Here is a 20,828-nt window from a genome sequence, read left to right as displayed (position 1 = left end):
ATTCCACCACTCTCCTGTACACCAGAAATGAACCAGTGGAATTTGAAATTAAAACACAGTACCATTTACAGCAGCACCCCTAAAATGAAATCTTTTGATATAGATCTAACAAAATATGTTCCATGTTTGTATGAAGAAAACTACAAAAGTATAATGAAAGAAATCAAAGAACTAAATTAGAGATATTCCATGTTTATGGATAGAAATACTCAATTTTCTTAAGATGTCACTTATTCCCAACTTGATCTACAGATTGAATGCAATCCCAATCATAATCCCAGGAAGCTATTTTGTGGATATCAATAAGATGGCTCTAAAGTTTATACGGAAAGGCAAAGGATCCAGATAAAGGCAACACAATACTGAAAAAGAAGATCAAAGTTAGAAGACTGAAACTAGTCAATTCTCAGACATACTATGGGAGGCGGAGCTTGCAGTGAGTGAAGATCACGCCACTGCACTCCAGCCTGGGTGACAGAGTGACACTCCATCTCAAAAAAAAAAAAAAGCTAGTCACCAAGATGTGGTGTGGGTTAAAGAAGAGACAAATAGATCAAAGGAACCAAAGGCATGCTTCATGAAAGAATTAAGATAGACTAAACATTATTACTAAAATTAAAAATCTTGCTCTGTAAAAGACATCATTCAAGGCGAAAAAAAGCCAGACGGTGAGACAATATCTGCAAAAGAAACATCTGATAAGGACTACAAAGAACTCCTTTTCTTTTTCTCGCTCTGTCGCCCAGGCTGGAGTGCAGTGGCGCGATCTCCGCTCACTACAAGCTCGCGTCCCAGGTTCACCCCATTCTTCTGCCTCAGCCTCCCGAGTAGCTGGGACTACAAGCACCCACTACCATGCCCAGCTAATTTTTTGTATTTTTAGTAGAGATGAGGTTTCACCATGTTAGCCAGGATGGTCTCGATGTCCTGACCTTGTGATCCACCTGCCTCAGCCTCCCAAAGTGCTGAGATTACAGGCATGAGCCACCCGCCCAGCCCAAAGAACTCTTAATATTCAACAATAAGAAAAGAAACAACCCAATGTAAAAAAAATAGGCCGAAGACCTTACAGACATCTCACCAAAGAAGACATACAAACAGTAAGTATATAAAAAGATCCTTCACATAATATGTCATTAGGGAAACTGAAATTTTAAAAAACAATAAAATACCACAATGCCACCAATTGGTAAAAATGTGGAGCAACAGAATTCTATTCATTGCTTGTGGGAATGCAAAATCGTACAGACACTTAGGAAGACAGTTTGGTAGTTTTCTATAAAATTAAACAAACTTTTACCATACTATTCAGTAACTGGCATTTATCCAAAGGAGTTGAAAACTTATGTCTACACAAAAATGTGCATACAGATGGTTATAGTAGCCTTATTCATAACTGCTCAAACTTGGAAGTAACCAAGATGTGCTTCAGTGTATGAATGAATAAACCAATAAACCATGGTGCATTCAGACAATGGACTATTATTCCATGCTAAAAAGAAATGAGCTATCAGGTCATCAACATACATGGAGGAAACTTACATGCATATTACTAAGTGAAAGAAAGCAATGTGAAAAGGCTATTTACTATATGATTCCAACTATACAAGATTCTGGAAAAGGCAAAACTATGGAGAGAGTAAATAGATCAGTGGTTGCCATGGATTGGGGGTAAGGAACGATGAAAATGTGGGGCACAGAAGATTTTTTGAGCAGTGAAAATACTCTGTATGATAATACAATGGTGGATACATGTCAGTATACATCTGCCCAAACCCATAAAATGTACAATACCAGGAGGGAACCCCCAATGTAAACTATAGATTTTTGGGTGATAATGATGTGTCAGTTTAGATTCATCAATTGTAATAAATATACCACTCTGGTGGGAGACGTTGATAGTGAAGAAGGCTATGCATGTGTGAAGGTGTATGAGAAATCTCCATACCTTTCATTCAACTTTACTGTAAACTTAAAACCGCTCTAAAACTAAAGTTTATTTTTAAAAAGCTGCAAATATAAGAAAATATGTGTATTTTTACAATCTTGCAATAGCGAAAGTCTTTCTAAGTAAGACCTTTATAAAATCTAAGAGTCACAAAAAAAAAAGTGTGATGTATTTGACTGCACTAAAATTAAAAATTTTGCTAGGAAAAAAAATCACCATAAATTAAACAGGCAAATGATCAAGGTGAGCAAGGATATATACCACATAGGACAAAGGTTGACTTCCTTAATGTATTAAAAGGTCCTATCCCATATTTCATTAATAAAAAGACTAACAATCCCATGAAAATTTGACAAAATTCATAAATAGGGAGCTCATTTTTAAAGTGGCTTATGAAAATATGACAAAGGCAAAAACTCATTCATACTTAAAGAAATGAAAATTAAAGCAATCACAATATATTTGTCACCTATTAGAATAGGAAAAAAAAGACCTGACAGTAGTGTTTGCAGCAGTATAACAATACATGCATTCAAATATTTTCTAGTACATATAAACTGTGAAATCTCTTTGACAACTTAAAATCTACTCAAATTTAAAATAAACATGCACTTCCACTTCCAGGAATTTGTCCTCAAGAGATAGTGTCACCTCTCTGTAAATATATACAAGTATTTGATCATTTCAGCATTGTTTCTAATAAAAAGACTACAAACCTAAATACTCATCCAGAACTAATTACATTCCTACTATCTAGTCATGAAAAAAAAAATAAAGTAGATGTACAGTGATCTGGAATGAACTCCAACATGCTGTTAAGTGGCAAAGCAAAATTATATAACAGTGTATATGTATGCTTCCTTTGAGTTCTTGCTGTACTATGTGCTTCCACCTTTTTAAAGGAGGTGAATTGTATGTTAGCTTTAATCACATGAAATCACCAAAAGTTACCAATTACATGATTCTGTCTATATGATGATACTTTTACAAAGGCACAGACTGTTTCTAGAAAGATAAGCACATGCTAGTTAACAGTGGTAGCTCCAAGGGAAGAAAACTGGCAGTCTGAGATGAGAGGGCTACTTTATACTCTTTCGTACGACTTCAACTGTTTATCACATGCATATATTCCTTTTTCCAACAAAAATACTAAAGTAACTTTAATATGTAAACAGATAAGCGGGAAAGAACAACTTTCCTCTCTAGGTTGCTGAAATTTTTCTTTGCTCTCCACTCAGATGGAAATTATATTAAGAATGTTCTACATCTGATAGCTATATGAAGAAGGGTGAAATTCTGAAGTTTTAGAGTCATACTGGTGGTAAGTAGAGACATATGGTTAATGTGACTTCTAAACATATTTCCTATTTTCCTTTCTTAAGAAAGCTCACATTTGGAGATATATTCCCTAGTCTGAAATTTAAGTCCCTATCTCCCACAAGTGAACGTAAGAGTGTTCTACTGAAAAGTAAAACCTCAGTTAACTGGTAACCTGTGCCACCTCAAATTTTCAAAACTAAAATAAAATCCAGGTTCTTACCAATGAAATTCTACATGTCAGAATGAAAAAAACAAACCATTTTAAATTATATGGTAATCAAAAAACTTTTAAAAATGTTTATTCCTGCTTTAATATCAGTTTCACTCTCAAGTAGAGCCTTGTGAATGAAAATATAGAAATTCTGAAAGGCCAGTGTTTAGGTAAATAGCCAATGACAAGTACACTTTCTTCCTCTACAACTACAGTTCCTTCTCTCATCTTTTCCTTTTATGGACTCCTCTAGAACTTCTAATCTGTATCACACAAATTAGTATTTCACTTGTGCTACCCTTCCTAGGTTCCATTATAGTGTTAGAATTACTAACTTGTTTTTCCAATCATATTTTAAAGTCCCTGACCATATATTCAAGGAAAAAAAGAATGGTTCCATATAATCAACATTCTCTATTCAAAAATAGCTAGCCTCCAAAACAAAAGTACTTGTAAGAAAAACATGTCACTTTCAAGAATTCCTTGATCCCTCAAATCACCATATCTAAATAGTTTTAGTTATCAGCAACGTGATGCAAAAAAAACAAAACAAAAAAACAAAAAAACCTAACCAAAAGGTTGTAAGTCATATTCCTGACTTGTCCCCAGCAAACTCATGTTGAAGTTTGATCACCAATATGGCAGTGTTGGAAGGTGGCGCTTTTAAGAGGTGATTAGGTCATTACAATGGATTAATGTCTTTCTCAAAAGACTGGGTTAGTTCTCATAAAAATGGATTCGTTCCCGTGAAAAAAGGTGCTTACGAAATGAGGTTGCCTCTCTTGTTTTGCCTTTTTTGCATGTGTCTGGTTCCCCTTCTGTGCTCCATCATGTTTTGACATAGCATGAGGCTATCACCAGAAGGTGCCAGACACTGCTGCCCAGTCTTGAACTTCTCAGCCTAGAGAACCTCTTTTCTTTATAAATTACCCAGTCTCAGGCCTTCTGCTATGGCAACACAAAACAGATTAAGATTGGTTCTTAATTGGTTCTTTCATATAAGTGAATACTTTGGGACTCAATCACAAATAGTTTTGGCTACTGCAATATCCTCGTATTAATACTTTAATAAAACAATGTTAACATATACTGAAGATAAAGTTCCATCTGAGCCACAACCACAACAATAATAATAATAATAATACCTAACATTCACTGAATTTTAACTATGTGCAGGTACTATTATAAATATTTTAGAGGTATCAATTTATTTAATCCTTATAAACACCCTAGAAGAATATCATCACATTTTAAAGATGTTAAAAATGAAGGAAGTTAAGTAAATTGTTCAAGATGACATGGCAAGTAAGCAACAGGATTCAAACCTAAGAAGTCTGGCCTTGAGACCCACTGCTAACCATCACACCATACTGCTTCCCTCTGCCAAGCTAACAATAAGAGATCCCTTGATAGGATTCTTAAAATGCAATTTTTACTACCAATAAAATCTCTAAAAATAAAAAAAACTACCAAATTTAATTATTCCTTAGCTGAGTGAAAAAAAAAAATCACACTGTACTTCCTTAATATTTACATACCAATGTTCATTGCAAAAAAATCTTGTAGAAAAAAAGAGTTTTTATACAAAACTTTACATGTAGTACATGTATTTACCTGGCAAAAACTTCAAAGTTTGCAGCATCTGTCTTTCCTGTGAGAAATCCACCATTAAATGAGTCATGTTGTCACTGACCTTTGGTTTCAAAGAAAGGCGAAAGGCTGAAGCCATTGTGACTCTATGGTAAACACAAACATACTTTTTAAAATAAAGGAATAGGAAGTATCAAATCATATTTAATTTATAAAATGAAAATACAAATTATATCACTAATAATTTCAGAGACTCTAATAAAAGTGAAATAGAAATTTGCTCTTAGTCTTCAAAATTAACTAAATAAAAAACTACAAAATGTCTTTTTAAAGACATTTAAGACAACTGGTTAGCAACTTTCCTCCCAATTTTTATTAAATTGCATATATACAAATAACATAACAAGTATCCAATAAAAATAATCTTTACCAGACTCAACACTCATCTGAACCTCTGTACACTCAATCTTAATGACTTCCTGATGCCAGCCTTACTCCTTTTCATATGCCAGATAATGAACTTAAATTCATTTATATTCATTTGAATCACACCCTGATTCAAACACTCTCCCTAGTAACAAGAGCTACTCCATGTACCCTCAAATAAGAGTAGAGGTAGATTGACCTAATATTGTATAGTTTGGTAGTTGCTAAAGATAGGCCATGGATAAGAAAGGAGAGAAGTGAAATCATTATCAATGAATACCATACTAGGTGTCACTCTGATCTATCAACATCAGCTACAGGGAAGCCTACTATAAGAAACAGCCCTGTGAAAAACTATATGCCATGGAAATAATAGGAATCCAATAAACATTTACTAGATGAATGTGGAGGGAAAAAACAAAAAGAATAAAGTCACTTTATCCAAAGTACAGAGAGTCTATAGTCCATTAAAACCGGAGATTAAAAGAAATCCTCTAATCCTATTAATTTGTAATTTTATCTCTAATTTCAATTTTTCATATTCCAATACATTTCCATGAGTATCACAAAGTAAGCCCCTTACTATCTTTGGTTCAAGAATGATCAGAAGTACTACAGGTGAACACTGTCCTCCTAGTACACAATTTGGAAGGGGAAGGAAACAGAGCTGGTGGGACAAGGGGAATACTAGGCCTAGTCAATTGGATCTGCCAAATCAATTGGATCTGCCAAATCTACACAAGAAGTTAATGAAATGAAAGATGTCAAACTTGCTATATTCACTTATTTTAGGATGAAAAATGTCAAACTGTTTGTGTATTTATTTCACTTCATTTCAAAACTAGTAATAATTTAATAGTAACAATGAGTAAACAACAGTTGATGTGTTTATCAAGAAGAAAGTGCTATACTGAAATATAATTTACAGCAAAGGGAATTCACACTGACTGAAGGCTTACTATATGCCAAGTATAATTCTGATTATTTCATGCATATTATGCTCAGCTGTTTGTCTCTCAAATAATACAACTTCAATAAAAAGGAACAAATACTAAGTCCTATATATGTTATTCTTTACAGCCCCAAGTATTTTTTGATTCAAGGACATCTGAAAGAGCTACAGTCAGATATGTACTTAATAAATGCTCACTGAATCAGTGAATAGGTTAGAACCTACTTGGTTCATTCAAAACCTGACTAAATATTAAAATGTTCACTGAGAAATATTGAGAAAAAAATCTGAAAGTATTTTAGAGAACTTAAAACCTTAAACCTGTAAGATTTGATTCAATCACCATGACATCAAAGAAAAAGAATATGCCCCATAAATGCATTAGAAAGGCTTATCAAAGCTTTAAAAAAAAAAAAAAACAAGAACAACTCTTATTTTCTAGACAATGAAAACTTAAGTTTCCATGAATCAATTTAGATGGGCAACAATGCTACAATCTTTCAGAAGATTAAACTTTAACTGCATGTATTTAGACATGTGCCTCAAAGCCCAAACTAAATATCTAAAATTCATTAGATAATTCTCTATACCACAGGATCCTTGAGGCTAGGTATGTTTTAATTCCCCTTGATTTTCTTAGTTCATTTCTACTAGCATAAGGTAAATTCAAGGATCCTTTGCTCCTGATTTTTGCAAAGAGAAAATAACTACAAAACATAGTTTTAATTTCCTCAAACTACCTAATTAACTTGATTCTTTCATAACTCCTCTCTTTCAAGAACCAATAACTCCTGCAATATACCTCAACTAATCATATTCCAATATTATTAAGTCCCCAGAAGTACACGCCAGTGATTCTATAAAGTTGTAGAGATGCGCTATTATCTTATTTCTATCCTCAGTTTTCTCTTAATCCTGCTGTTCCTCTGCGTAACTTTTACCGTAGCAAATGATAAATAATGAGTTTTCACAGATATTTTCATTTTTTATATTTGATTCCTTGCTCAGATATGTTACACATTCTCCCTTAAAGTCCATCTATGCCCTTATAAAAAGATAATCCTAGGGCAGGCATGGTGGCTCATATCTGTAACCCCAGCACTTCGGAAGGCTGGGGCGAGGACGGCTTGAGCCCAGGAGTTTGAGACCAGCCTAGGCAACATGGCAAAACCCTGTCTCTACAAAAGATACCAAAAAATTAACTGGGCACAGTGGCATGTGCCTGCAGTCCCAGCTGCTCAGGTGGCAGAGGAGGGAGGGCCCCTTAAGCCAGGGAGGTCCAGGCTGCAGTAAGCTGTGATTGTGCCACTGCACTCCAGCTTGGGTGATGGAGCAAGACTCTGTCCCCGCCCAAAAAAAAGAAAAATCCTTTCTTTACTTGGTGAAAATAGCTAAAGTAGTCATTTTATTATGACTATATGTTTAAATTATTTTTATATTTTAAATGGTAATGGAATTCTAAAAGCTCACTTTTGGGGAGTACCAAAAACTACATCGGAGAAACCTGAACATTACAAAGCTAAATATCAAAATTTTAAAAATTAAGTTGAAGGGCCGGGCACAGTGGCTCACACCTATAATCCCAGCACTTTGGGAGGCAGAAGTGGGCAGATCACTTGAGGTCAGGGGTTCGAGACCAGTCTGGCCAACATGGTGAAACCCCATCTCCACAAACACAAACACACACACATACACACACACACACAAATTAGCTGGGTGTGGTGGCAGGTGCATGTAATCCCAGCTACTTGGGAGGCTGAGGCAAGAGAATCGCTTGAACCCAAGAGGCAGAGGCTGCAGTGAGCCAATATTGCGCCACTGCACCGTAGCCTGGGCAACAGAGCAAGACTCAAAAAAAAAATTAAGTTGAGACTCAGAAATGTTCCTCAGGCAGGAAGTAAAAATGTTGCAGGGGACCACAAAAATGCTATAGGGTTTGAACACACAAACATGCAAACACACACACAGACACACACACACACACACACAGGAGTTTGCCTGAACCCTAATTCCTGAGATCACCTGGATACTAATGAAATCAAGTCAAGAGGCTGGCTTAGAAGAGGCAAAAAACCCAAGCTTCAGTAAAGAACACAGCCACTGAAATTGGTCATAAAATTAAATCCTGATAAACAACTCTGGGCAAAGAGAAACAGTTCAAGGATACAGACAAAATTCTGTGATGCCAAGAGCCATACAGAATCTTGAAAAAAAGGAGAAATTTTGCAAGGTCATGATAAGGAAGTAACTTCTAATTAGGAACGAAAACAGGATGTAGTGGGATAGGTAGCTAAACAGTAAGTATAATATACCCAGGGAGGAAGATGGATGACTCATAGCAATTTCCAGACACAACCCAAATCTACCTTATCCACAAAACTGACCTACCTACCATCCATTCCTCACACCGCTAGTATTTTTCACCTTCAAACTTTCACAATCATCCTTCTAGATTCAGGATTTATAAGAGTGATCCATGTGTTTAGCTACTGCCTGATGTAAAATATATAAAAACTACAAAAACTAATATAGGACCAGGCACAATGGCTCACGCCTGTAATCCCAGCGCTTTGGGAGGCCAAGTCGGGTAGATCGCTTGAGCTTAGGTGTTCCAGACCAGCCTGGGCAAAATAGCAAGACCCCGTCTCTACAAAAAATACAAAAATTAGCTGGATGTGGTGGCACATGCCTGTAGTACCACCTACTCAGGAGGCTGAGGCGGAGGATCACTTGAGCCCAGGAGGAAGAGGTTGCGGTGAGCCAAGTTCGCACCACTACACTCCAGTCTGGGTGCTACAGTGAGACTCTGCCTCAAAAAAAAGAGAGAGAGAAACACAGAAGTAAAATTTTCAGCCAAGATTAACAATAGAGGCACTGTTTTTCACATAATCTATAATGAAAATTTTTGTGAATTATCTGAAGAATAATTTAACCTAGGATTTGGAGTGGTACTTTGAAGAGCTGTGCCTTTCAGAAAATCTCATGATCCTCAAATGAAAAAACTTGTTATAATCTCAATACAGACAACACTCAGTGACTAGACAGGCAGATCCAAACTGTTCCGTCTGTGTTAATGCGATCCAAATGTTGCTAGCAACTCCTTTAGCACTCTATGTTCATTACAAATACTAAATTTCTTTTGTTAAGCCTGGCTTTATCAATAAGAAAGACCTTTTAAGTCACAACCTTTAATAATTATCTTTAATTTTCTCTTCCCATAGAATATAAACCAGATAGTGGTGGCATTAGAAATAGAAAGAGATGGCACCAGGAACAGGATGGAATGAGAATACAAAGGTGTTAAACAGGAGGGCAGTGAAACAGGAGAGCTTTAGTTCTTGAGGACTACTTAAAATGAGTGAGTTCACAGAAAATAAGACCCACTTATATTTAAATTTAACAAAAAACACATTCCAGGAGTATATATTTTTAAGTTATTTAAAATAGTTCCCTCTTCATTAGTACAGCTAATTAAGAACTGTTCTAAAACTAAAACTAACTATATTACTATACCAGAAATGAAATTCTTCTGAAGCACATAATTATCCACAACTATGCTTTTAAAAAATCTTATTCATACAATGGTTATTCGAAGAAAATATACAGGGGACATTTTATTCTGTACTTGGTCATTGGGTATTTTTATCTTAACTAACACAATTTTAATTTAAAAACTATTTCTGAATTTCATTTCTGACTTCAATAACGATTCTTAAGTAAAAATGTGTTTTATACCATACCTATCCTTGATCTGTCTGGCAGCCTTGGAGCCAATCAGGGAGAAGAGAAAGAAGGCAAGTTAGTGCTTTTCATGCAAGTTTCAATGGCAGTGACATGCAAGAAAAGTTAGGATATAAACCCTGCAATAGATTAGTTCATATTCACCAAAACACAAACTATAGAAAATTTATGTGTATAGTTCACATAAGCTTTCATGTGATGTTATAGTAGAATTACAGTAGAAAATCCAGACCCCATAAAAATCAACTTTTAGGAGAAAAATTTAACACTTCAAACAAATTCCAGGTGACTATAAATGTTTTTTTCTTACCTTCATATTATCAAAACACACCTCCACTTTCATTCAGTCTGATACTCATCAACTAGAGCAACCAACCTCCTTCATGGGACAACTTCCTTCATGGTTTTCTTGTACATGTCAGATTTACTCTCTACTTTTTCTTCGGAGATCTCTTTCACTACTTCATAATCGTTGTTCCAAGTTTTCTCTATATGCCTCTATAGGGCAAGGAATTCTGAAAGCTTGCCTGCTAACAAATACAACTAGGCTGCAATTCTACAAACCTTTACTCCAAAGAAAGTTGTAATGGCAGAAATCCAGACACAAAGAGACCAGAGAAATACTTCCAGCAATTGGGTCTTTCTCCATGATGATTTCATAGATGCTACCAACTTAAACCTAAATATATCTCTTTTGTCTTTTTTTTTTTAATGAAAGCACAAGTTCAGAAAGGGAACTCAGCTATTTACTTGGGGTTGCATGGTCATACAAAATGATAAAAAACAAGTAAAAACTGTTGTCCTTTTTACATTTACATACAATATATCCAACAAAAGTTTTTTTCCCCACAGTAACCAGTACAGTTAACAATATATCAGACATAGACAAGGCTGTTTTGCTCAACACTGTATCCCCAGTGCCTAGCAAAAATGCTTAGGACATAGTAATACTTAATAATTATTAAATTTATTTGAATGTTAATTAGATATATGTAGCAATGCTTCTGTGGCCTCTCTTCTTCAGTTCTAATGTTGTTCCTATTCATTATTGGTCATTTTTATATCCATCCTAAAACATTCTCGTCTGAGTACCCTTTCTACTCAAAAACACAGAACTCAGATCTTTTCTTTTCGAGACAGAGTCTTCCTCTGTCGCCCAGGCTGGAGTGCAGTGGCGTGATCTCAGCTCACTGCAAACTCCGCCTCCCGGGTTCACACCATTCTCCCGCCTCAGCCTCCTGAGTAGCTACCGGGACCCGCCACCACGCCCGGCAATTTTTTTTTGTATTTTTATTAGAGACGGGGTTTCACCATGTTAGCCAGAATGGTCTTGATCTCCTGACCTCGTGATCCGCCCGCCTCAGCCTCCCAAAGTGCTGGGATTACAGGCGTGAGCCACCGCGCCCAGGCAACACAGAACTGAGATTTAAGAGATCTGCATATTATACAGTTTCAGCACTACTATTAATCAGTTGAGACCTTGTATATTAATCATTCTATTTCTTTTCTAATGAATTTTGCTCCTTAATGTTTCCGAAAATCATTTCCAAGGCCCACATACTACAGCAAACAAATTCTGTAGGATCTGTATGTATCTTAAGTCACAAAACTACTGTAGTACCAGAGAGAGAAAATGTTTAAAAAGTTAATTATATTGATTTTTTAAATTACTGACATTAAAGATGGAATTACAAAACAAAGATTTTAATGTAAGTGTTAAAGGAAGGAAAGAGAGGACTCTTCTCTGTACCTGACATGAAACAAGTACTACTAGGATTACTCTTTGCATCTCCATTCCCTTATTTCTCCTAGGAAAATGATACCACTTATCTGATAATGGGTTTGAAAGGAGAAACTAGAAAAGAGTAGCTCAGGACCTTCTGCTTTTTCTGGCAGCTTGCTTGCCCCCAGAGAACATATATTCTGTTCTTTCCCTCTGTGCCATAACTTTCACTGAAAGTGGCTTCCCCTGCCCATCACCTGAGGCAGCCCCTGCTGATCATGCCTGGGTGAATTTGTCTGTCTAATTCTAGGTATTTAGTATCAGGAAACTTGCCCAATAACAAAAGCCATCTTTTCCAACATCCTTTTACTATTATTTGGCCTCTTATCAGTTTTGTTTTATCTTATTTCCTAATTGGTTTCAAACCCAGAGAAATATTACAAATCACCCTCGCATAACCCAATGATATGAAGACCATTACCATTTTTTAAACTGACCACGATGATTCAATTTTGTGTCAAGTGTTACTAAATTTAATAAGGTGAAAATTTTTAGTGTGTGTGTGCACATATGCATGCATGCAAAGCTTTTATGGTATCACTTCATGTACCATGCTGTTTGTGAAAAACCAGGAAAGGAATAAATGAAAAGCCAGATAATGTAGGAAAAACTGTTGTCCATGCATTTACATCGAATATACCCAGCTGGTAAAACTGAAAACTCCCATGGCTCCACTTTCATTTAGGTTCAAATTGTACTGCATATATATTGTATAAATGCAAGAGAGGTTTAAGAAGTTATTCTGAGCAATGATTAGAAGGCAGAGTTTCAAATTCTGAAGACATTTCTTTGAAAGGGCCCAATTTCAAGAAATGTCTTAAATTAGAAAATTTTTTTTTCTAGAATTCTTCTCTCTAAACAGAAAGGTATCCAAAAGATACACAACACTATACAGCTTCTAAGTTTCTATTCCTCTATTTCAAGAATGGTGACTTTTGTCAATTACAAAATTGGCAGAAAGGATTTCAATAGAAGATCTAAAGAGTGATGTTGAGTAAAGTAATATAACTAAGCTTCTTGGAAGCTTTTCAATAATATACAGTACCATAACCTGAAAATAAATCTAAACATTCATTGCAGCTTCTTCATAACTCACTACCTGGAATTACGGAGGCTCAAATAAATGTGTTGGCAACAGAGCAGTGGTAAATCTTGGAATCAGCTGGTACTAATTAAACAGATGTTTGACAAAATTCAGCATTACAATTCTACTTAAGGAAGTTTGGTCTCAGGGGACACCTTTCTATGGCTGATTAAAGAAATGGAATTGTAAGATTTAGTTTAGAAACAATTAAGAGATGGAGGGAATGAGGGAAGAGAGACAGAGAGGGAGAAAGGAAGGCACCATCTCTGATATGAATGCAGAGAAACTGTAATATGAGTACAAGTAGAAGTAATCGCAAACCAATCTTCATAACTGCCAATTAAATTTAAAGAAGTCAAACCAGATATTTTCCCAGTCACACAGAAAAAAGTTAACAGATCTTTTCCCAGTCTCTTTTGTTCTTAATCTGTAATGGGTGAATATAGAAACTATTTTCTTCTGTGAATTTATCAAGCACTTTGAAGATAAAGTATCTTATTGTTTCTATCTTTCTTCTTTAATATCATTATTTCTCTTTTTATAGAAAGGGAGAGGGAAAAAGAGCCTCAAAACATTATTTTCTTTTAGGCAAAAATAAGTCTTTGGAAAAAAAAAAAACAGATTGCACACCAGTTAATTCCATACATTAGAAGTTTTGTATTTGGCAGACATATATTTATCTGTTCATAAAAGGAACTATTTTTCAAAAAACGATCATTTGAAAGAATCTGTCACAAAAGCCACAGTGAATAACTTGAAATACACTTTGAAATATAGTACTGCATGCAACTGTTTCATGATTAGACATATCTGTACAGGAGATTGCATTTCTGTAAGACACAAACACCAAGAAATGAAATTAAGGTGAAAACTACAATTTGACCTATGCTTAACAAATATTTAGATCTGTTTTTTTATATTGCCCTCAAAACTGAAACATTCATGCTTTTGTTGAAGGTCCTCTCCTCTCTCCTAACATTCTTAACTTCAGCCTACAGAGGGAGCTTCTGGCAGTATTTCTGCTTACTTGAAAGTACTGAGTGAGCTTCTACCCACTCCTCTTCTTGTTCACTCTTGCCAGTGGTCAGAGCCTAACACTCACTGGACAATATTCTGCAGGCGAATCATTCATTATGAGTGAGATGTGGGAAATACACTAAACCCATTCTCCCTCTTCAGCTGTGGTCAAATGCAGACGACACTGTTCCCCTTTCACCTAACTGTACTTTTTATTCCATTACAGGGACCCCATGGGTAGGAAACTATTTTCTCCCTTCTAGTCTGACAACTGGAGTACATGTGGCATGATTGTGATGGCAAGTTAGTTACACTGACTTGGAAATTGTCAGCTCTTTCTATAGAGAGAATTCAAGGTCTAAAGTCAGGGTGGGAATAGAAATACTAATTTTGGTAAAGGATCTAAGCAGTGTTCTGCAGGCCAGCTATTAGCAGAGAACCCACATTTGGTGGGATGTTGCCAATTTGCTAAGTCCAGGAATAAAGCTAAAGATCTGGATCCCATTTGCTAGTGATGCTTCTGCATAAATTAACTAACAACCAAACTTCTAGCAGTTAAAAAAAAAAAAAAGTGACAGTATGTTCTAAAATCTTTTTGCATTTGTGCTATTTGTATTTGTTTACTTTCAGAGAGTATAAAATGCTGGTAAATAGCATAGTTTCACATTCAGTTATCATGCTGAGATACTGCAATGTGATAATTTAAATATCAGAACTTAAAATACTTTTTTAAGATAATGGAAGTATGAAAAGACGCTCGATTTTAGCCTATGCTATCTTTTTCTCCTCATGGGCCATTCACATTAATCTCATTTAAGCACTTTAATATGGGATATTCACAAACAGTATACCTTAAATGAATTTCTTTTTCCAGACATCTAACAATATACTGCTAGACTAATAATCTCCAAAGTCATCTCTCCCTGTTCACTCAGCAACTAGGTGTCTGAGGCAGGCCTGTAGTCCATGTAGCTGGCTAGGAAAGTGAACTTAGTTTTTTACTTGAAATCAAATTATTATCTGGACATATGAAGAAAATAATTGCAAGCAGCTCTCAGTTAAGCATTTTTCCTAAATGATAAGCCCAGATTTCTGGCTAGGAAACACTGACAGATACAGTAATGTGCCACATAACTACATTTCAGTCAATAATGGACTGCATACACAATGGTGGTCCCATAAAATTATAATGCTGTATTTTTATTATACCCTTTCTATGTTGAGATACACAAATACCACTGTATTGCAACTGCCTACAGTATTCAGTACAGTAACATGCTACACAGGTTTGCAGCATAGAAGCAACAAACTATACCATACAGCCGAGGTATGTAGTAGGCTATGCTATCTAGGTTTGTGCCATTATACTCTAATGTTCCCACAATGATGAAATCGCCTAATGATACATTTCTTAGAAGACATCCTCATCGTTAAGCGACACATGGTTGTAATTCATTTCACCGCATCTCCAAATGGTTTAAGCTACTAAATAGTACTATAAACTGCTGCAAGACAAGACCCAAATAGTAAGAATAAGCAAAGTGGCATATTAAACCACAATGTGACTTACTTTATCAGAACCTTTCTAATTTATAATCTGTCAGGAACAAATTATAACAGAAACAAAGCTGGAAAGAATAAAGGACAGTGAAACAGAAAAGGGTAGCATTTGGGAGAAAGAAGACAGAAGAACTCTGAAAATGTCAACAGAAAGAGAAACATGGGAGAAATAAACTTTTATCATAGTTTCCCCAAGTTTCAGTCCCTCCTTAAATCAACTGGATTCAAGGCATTTTTGAGTATTAGTCTCCACATTCTATAGTTTTCCTGTCTTCTTCCTCACTCTCAGGCTGTCAGTTGGTAATTCTTACTGCTATGACTATGCCTGTCATTAACAATTGCCCTACTCCACTAAAAGGGTAATTTGTTGACAAGTAGAAAATAGAACGAAAAATACTGAAAATAATAGTAGTATCAAGTACAACAGTGAACAGATTCTGAGAAATGATCTTGAATAGAGGACATTAACTCTTGTCATGAACTCTATGATGTTGATTTTGATGACTAAGACATCTTTTGCTTTCTGCATGTTTCTTAGCTATGTTCCAGACATTTAAGGTTATCACATGGATGCCCTCTAAGTAAGTGACATAGCGTACTTTTTTTTTTTTTTTTCTTGAGGTGGAGTCTCGCTCTGTCTCCTGGACTGGAGTGCAGTGACACAATCTCGGTTCACTGCAAGCTCCGCCTCCTGGGGTCATGCCATTCTCCTGCCTCAGCCTCCAAGTAGCTGGGACTACAGGTGCCCGACACCACACCCGGCTAATTTTTTTTTTTTGTATTTTAGTAGAGACGGGGTTTCACCGGGTTAGCCAGGATGGTCTCGATCTCCTGACCTCATGATCTGCCAGTCTCGGCCTCCCAAAGTGCTAGGATTACAGGCGTCAGCCACCGCGCCTGGACTGTTTTTTGTTTTTTAAGATAGGGTCTCGCTCTGTTGCCCAGGCTAGAGTGCAGCAGCGTAATCACAGCTTGGTGCAGCTTCGACTTCCTAGGCTCAGACAATCCTCCCACCTCAGCCTCCAAATAGCTGGGAGTACAGGTGCACATCACCATGCCCAGCTAATTTTTTTGTGTATTTTGCACAGACAGGATCTCACCATGTTGCCCAGGCTGGCCTCAAACTCCTGGGCTCAAGCAAACCACCCACCTTGGCTTCCCATAGTGCTGGGGTTCCAGGCATGAGCCACCACACCTGGCCAACATATCATACTTTTAAAGTACTTTTAAGTATGGTACATTTCCCTCATAATTCCTTATATAATAAGTCCACTTATGTGCATTAGTGTCTTTACAACTCACCTCCAAATTTAAAGAATTAATTCATGCATTGGCTTACAGCAAAAGAACTTTTGTTTGGATTCATTTGTTTAAAAGAAGATATCCATGTTAAAGTTTAATTTTAATATCCAAAGATGTAAGGTGGCAAAGGTTACCTTCTCAAGGAAGTTTTTTCTACCTTCAAGTTCACAGAAAATCATAAAATGAAAACAATCACTAGGCATAAATCAATTATAAAGCTACCTTTCTAACACCAATGCAGCTCACTATATACTCCACAAAGGTGAAGTAAATAACATCAAACTCAAATTATCTTGATAACTACATAGTAATTTTTGCTAATTATATAGCTTAATTTCCAACTCTTTTCACATCATTTTAAAATATATTCTACATTTCTGGGTTTGATTTGACAAAATGGTAATCATTTAAAACGACCCTACTTAAAAGAATAATTAGAATTTAGAATTTACAATCACTTAAACACCAGGATCTAAGTTAAAACATTAGCAGGCTTCTTGCTCTACTCTTTACATTTTTATACTAAACATATCCCTTAAGTAAGGATCTACATTTCCATGTTTTAATGAAACATTCAATTACTTAAATCAAGCAGTGGGGGCATTCATCTGCAATAAGAAGTTACACAGTTACAGTGCTCATATGCATAAAGTGATAATGCTTTCCCAATCAGCTCATAGACGGAAACACAGAAACACTTTTTAAACATATTTGTTGATGACCCTAAAGATACACGCTTCTAAGTGTTTGCTTTGGAATAAATGAACAGCTAGCATTTTACTTATCAAGAAACCCCAAGCCTTTATTAGTATTAGAAATCAGTAAAGACATCCAAAACTAAAGAAAAACAAAAACGCCTTTTTAAAAATACAACTTTCCTTGTTAAGTGTATTAATGCAGTTTTTGTGTACCTTTGAAAATTCTTCAGGTTCCTTTATATCTAATGACCTTGTTGCAAATTCTAATAGTTCTTCAGAGTTCTCCAGGGCGTTATTACATTGACTAATCTGACTCTAGGAAAAAAATAAATAAATCATTAAAATGAAGTTTCCTATTGCCATCAGAATCTTAAATACATATTGTTATAATGAACTTACAAATAATTTTAATAGCAATAACAGAGGAAAAATATTTCAGTGAGTTATTGTAGCAAGATAATCAAGACAAGTTTTACATATATATAAAAAACTTGTTATATTTCTTTTATATATATATAAAAAACAAATTTTAATTATCTTAATACTTTGTACCTCTTTCCATAATTTATTGAAAACAGCTTAACTGCATACAGGGAAAGATATACCCATCCTTTAAAACAAAAAAGGACCTAAGCGAAGCTTAGTCAACTGGCATTAATTAAAAACTAGCAATTCAAGATACATAAAGAATATGGGACAAGTAGGAAGTATTTTTCTAAACCTAAATGGCAAAGTTCCTGCTCTAAAGATGAATGTTTGCAATTCAATTTTATCTAACAAACTGCAAGTTTTAAAAATGTTTCTATTGGCTGCTCCTAGCTCCCCTGTAACAATGCCAGAAGAACAAACTGTCCACATATATTCAAGCAGAAAGAATGTCCTGACAAACAACAGATATCAATGAGGTACTAGGAACTGAGAGGTAAGTGAAAAGGGAAAATATTACCAGCAGCACTGGAACATCACTCACACCAGGAATGGCTAGGGGGCTGATCGAAATGGATAACGCACAATCAATATGCAAGAGTTTTTGGTACTTGATGGGAAGAAGGAAAGGCAGGAGAAAAGACATGACCCATGGCCATTTTTGTGGCAGGTTTAATATGTGGTACGAGTTAGGGTGACAGAAATGTTGGCTAGTGGTAGATGAAGACCATTAGAGCTGCTCTGGTAAAGAAGTAAGGGGAGGGAAAAGGGAAGATTGGAGATTAAGCAACTGGATGCCTAAAGGCCATTCCAGAGTGGTGCTGTAAAGAAGGGTCTGGGTCCAAAACAGAACAGAATTCTGCACAGGATGAGTTTTCGGCTGGATCTTCAGAAGACGCTGAGTTGTCCTTTCTTCTACAGTGTTTTGTTTTTTAAATGAATTCATTTCTTATTAGTATTTATTGAAATGTATGGAAACTTTATGAATAAACAAATTGTCCTTGAATTATTTAAGTAGTACATCCCTTGCCCCCAAATATGAACAACAAACCTCAACCTGGGGAGTATGGACACGCTTCAGAGGGTATCTGATCCCTGGAAACTGTGCATGTACAGTGTGTATGTAAGACAGAAAGAGAACATACGTGTTTTTCCATAGCTTTTAGGTGCTCAAAGATATCTATAACTCAAATCAAAACACAAAAATTTGCACTTCTACACACCAATAATGAACAATCCAAGAAGGAAAATAAGAAAAAAATCCACTTATAATAGCATCAAAAAGAACAGCATACTTTGAAATAAACTTAACCAACGAGGCATGAGACCTATACACCCAAAACTACAAAACAATGCTAAAAGAAATAAACAACAAAAATAAAGGGAAAGATACTCACGTTCATAGACTGGAACATTTAATATTGTTAAACTGTCCATACTACCCAAAACAATCTATAAATTCAATGTAATCACTGTCAAAATCCCAAGACATTTTTTTGTAGGAATAGAAAAAATACATATAAAATTCACGTAGAATCTCAAGGGACCCTGAATTGCACAAACAATTTTGAAACAGAAAAAAGTTGAATGCCTCAACACTCCTGGTTTCAAAATATCTTACAAAACTATAGGACCCCAAACTATGTGGTACTGGCATAAAGACAGATACACAGACCAATGGAACAAAACAGACAGCCCTGAAATTACCCTTCACATATATGATCGAATGATCTTTGACATAGGTACCAAGGTTGAACAATAGGGACAGGACACTCTCTTCAACAAATGGTGCTAGGAAAACTGAATATCCATAAGCAAAAAAATAAAGTAGGTCCCTTACTTAACACCACATGCAAAAATTAACTAAAAATGGATTGAAGACCTAAACATAAGCTCTAAAGCTCCTAGAAGGAGACATACAGGAAAAGCTTCATAACACTGTGTTTGTCAATGATTTCCTGGATATGACAATGAAAGCAAAAATAGACAAATGAGACGACGTAAAATTTTAAAACTTCTCCATATCAAATGGAACAACCAACAGAGTAAAAAAGCAGCCTACAAAATGGGGGGGGGGGGACTGAAAATCATATACCTGATAAGGAGTTAATATCCAGAATGTATAGAAAACTGCTGCAACTTAACAACCACAAAAACCCTACAAGTAACCCAATTAAAAGATGGCCAAAGAACCTGAATAGACATTTCTCTAAAGAAAATACACTGATGGCCAACAAACACATGAAAAGATGGTTAACATCACTAGTCACTAGGGAAATGCAAAGCCAAACCGTAATGAAATAGCATGTCATACCCATTATGAGGGCCACTATCAAAAGAAACCCAGAAGATAAGAAGCATTGGCAAGCGTGTGAAGAAACTGGAACCCTTGGGCTGGTAGGAATGTAAAATAGTGCAGCCACTATGGAAAACATTATATAGAGGGTCCTCAGAAAACTAAAAAGAGAATTACCACATGATTCAGCAATCCTACTTCTAAGTATACATATCCAAAAGAATTGAAAACAGAATCTCAAAGAGATATTTAAACTCCCACGTTCATTGCGCCATTATTCACAATAGCTAAGACATGTAAGCTGCCCAAATGTCCATAGACATATAAATGGATAAAGAAAATGTGGCATATACATGAGTAGAATATTATTCAACCACAAAAAAGGAGGAAATCCTAGACATGCTATAATATGAATAAATCTTGAGGACATTATGCTGAGTGGAAATAAGTCACAAAAGGACAAATGCTATGATT

General features: G+C 35.7%; 1 protein-coding gene across 1 annotated transcript in view; it reads right to left on the bottom strand.

Annotated features, from left to right (window-relative positions):
- The window catches only part of FSD1L (fibronectin type III and SPRY domain containing 1-like), a 69,954-nt gene that overhangs the window by 39,693 nt on the left and 9,433 nt on the right, over window positions 1-20,828 (bottom strand). The window contains exons 4-6 of the mRNA XM_011966359.1: window positions 17,846-17,947; window positions 10,188-10,210; window positions 5,094-5,215 (exon numbers count right to left, since the gene is read on the bottom strand). Coding sequence (XP_011821749.1) covers window positions 5,094-5,215; window positions 10,188-10,210; window positions 17,846-17,947 — 247 coding nt within the window. The remainder of the gene's footprint in view (window positions 1-5,093; window positions 5,216-10,187; window positions 10,211-17,845; window positions 17,948-20,828) is intronic.

This window comes from Mandrillus leucophaeus, unplaced genomic scaffold, assembly GCF_000951045.1.
Source record: "Mandrillus leucophaeus isolate KB7577 unplaced genomic scaffold, Mleu.le_1.0 Scaffold76, whole genome shotgun sequence".
Lineage (NCBI taxonomy): Eukaryota > Metazoa > Chordata > Mammalia > Primates > Cercopithecidae > Mandrillus > Mandrillus leucophaeus.
Note: the sequence above shows the minus strand (reverse complement) of the source record. Positions and strands in the feature narration are given on the sequence as shown.